This window comes from Platalea leucorodia (genome assembly GCF_965183815.1).
Source record: "Platalea leucorodia genome assembly, chromosome: Z".
In the NCBI taxonomy this organism is placed as follows: Eukaryota; Metazoa; Chordata; class Aves; order Pelecaniformes; family Threskiornithidae; genus Platalea; species Platalea leucorodia.
The window spans coordinates 38,684,356-38,686,140 of NC_138858.1; the positions used below are offsets into that span (position 1 = coordinate 38,684,356).

Below are 1,785 nucleotides of genomic sequence, written 5' to 3' on the forward strand. Positions count from 1 at the left end.
TTTCTCAGCAGAAAACACCATAGGATGATGCTATTTGTCATAAGATTACAATCCCTTCCTATGGAGTAACCCTTACTGAAAAGTCATATAGATTAATTTTAAGCTAGTGTAGACACCTTGCTTACCAAGGGAAAAATTTACTTACATTGAATAATGCATTACATTTGCAGAAATAAATTTCAGCAACATAATCATTTAAATACAATCAAAATGAACTAGAAGCACTGCCACAAGATATGTCATAGAACAAATAATAAATATAAATATTTTTAAAGCTAAGTTATGTCAGGTCAAAATCTTTGTACCTTAGTTGTTAAGCTTCCTTATGACTTTATCAATCAATTGAAGACATCTCCTCATTTCTGCACGGCTGATCTCCCAGGAACACAGGTTGTGTTGTTTGTCTTTAAGAAAACAGTCTATTTTTTGGAAGTACTTTTTCAGTTTCAGCCTGTTGACTTCTTTACTCCGAAAGTAGTGGGTCTGCTTCTTGATTACACATGCCTCCAATTGCTCAATTTGCTGATAAAGTCCATTTTGGAATTGTTCTAAAGCTCTCCTATCCCAAGCAGCTAGAGTCAGATTTTTGCTAAAGATATAGAAGATGTGTTGGAAGATCTCTTCAATGGCCACTTTGACAGTCTCTTTCTGTCTGGGCTTTAGAACCTGCTCAGGAAATCTGAAGGACATTTTCTCTCTTAGACATTGTTGAGGAAACTTTTTGCCCATTTTGTCCAAAAGTTGTAGGCTGTTCTCGATCACTTTTCTTTGCTGTAAAGGAAGGTGATTACACTGAAGACTGGAGGTGGTGGTGGTGCACAACAGTATGAGGCCAATTTGCATCAAGCCAAAAGCATTCATGATAAAGATAAGCTCTTACGTTCCTCCTTTCCTGTGTATAAAGTCTGAGAGACAGGCTGGGATGCTTTGAAGGTCATACGTAGGCTCCTGTTTCTTCAAAATCTTGAAATTTAATTATTCTGTGGGAGAAGTTTTCTTTCATCATTTTTTGGTTTTTAAGGTTTTCCCCCTTGTGTATGCTTTTGACACTTACCACTTTCATTTTCTGCTTTATGACTTCATTGTCTTTTTTTTTTTTTTTGCCACTTTCTTTTTATTTCTACTGTATATTAGAATTTATATATATCTTAGATTATCTATTCCCTCCCCATCAAAAATTCTACAGGAAATATAATGAGAGTTTAAAAGAAGAAGTTACAGAAATATCCTTAGTTTCTTAATATTTTAGCAGTGGAAGAACATTTTGGCATAAAATAACACTCTCAGTGATGGCTCAGGGACCTGCTGAATACTGCTGCCACCCTGTCTCCTCAGCATGACTTACTTATACTTCCAAAATTCAGTTAAGCTTTCTTTACCTATTTTCATTCAGGGAAAATATATTTTTTTTTCTCCTCACCTTTATTTCTCTTGACCAATTAGACTCAAAGGACAGATGTCATATCATTAAAATACGTGTGCGTGTATATATATATATATATGTGCACACACACATATATATATCAATATACCTGTTGGTATTTTAATGCATACACACTGCTAATTAAATGAGGTCTTGATCTCACTTAGAGCCTGTAAGTGCCATGCGAATACAAATACTCACATGGGAACAGGCTAGACACTTGGATGAAATACTCTTTTTTACCCCCCATATGAGTAACTGAGCAATAATTAATATCAATGCCAGTAGAGCACAGGTCTGAATTCTGACGTTAAATGGGAAGAGAATTAATAGAGAAGACAAAAAATGCTCTAAAATTCAGC

At 35.0% G+C, this 1,785-nt stretch overlaps 1 protein-coding gene across 1 annotated transcript; it reads right to left on the reverse strand.

Moving 5' to 3' along the window:
- Positions 1-306: 306 nt before the first annotated feature.
- Positions 307-938, reverse strand: LOC309602060 (interferon alpha-7-like; the record flags this gene model as incomplete). Its single annotated transcript, XM_082335365.1, is given in 3 exon segments — positions 307-876; positions 880-894; positions 897-938. Coding segments are annotated over 3 exon segments (627 nt in total).
- Between the last annotated feature and the right edge of the window lie 847 nt (positions 939-1,785).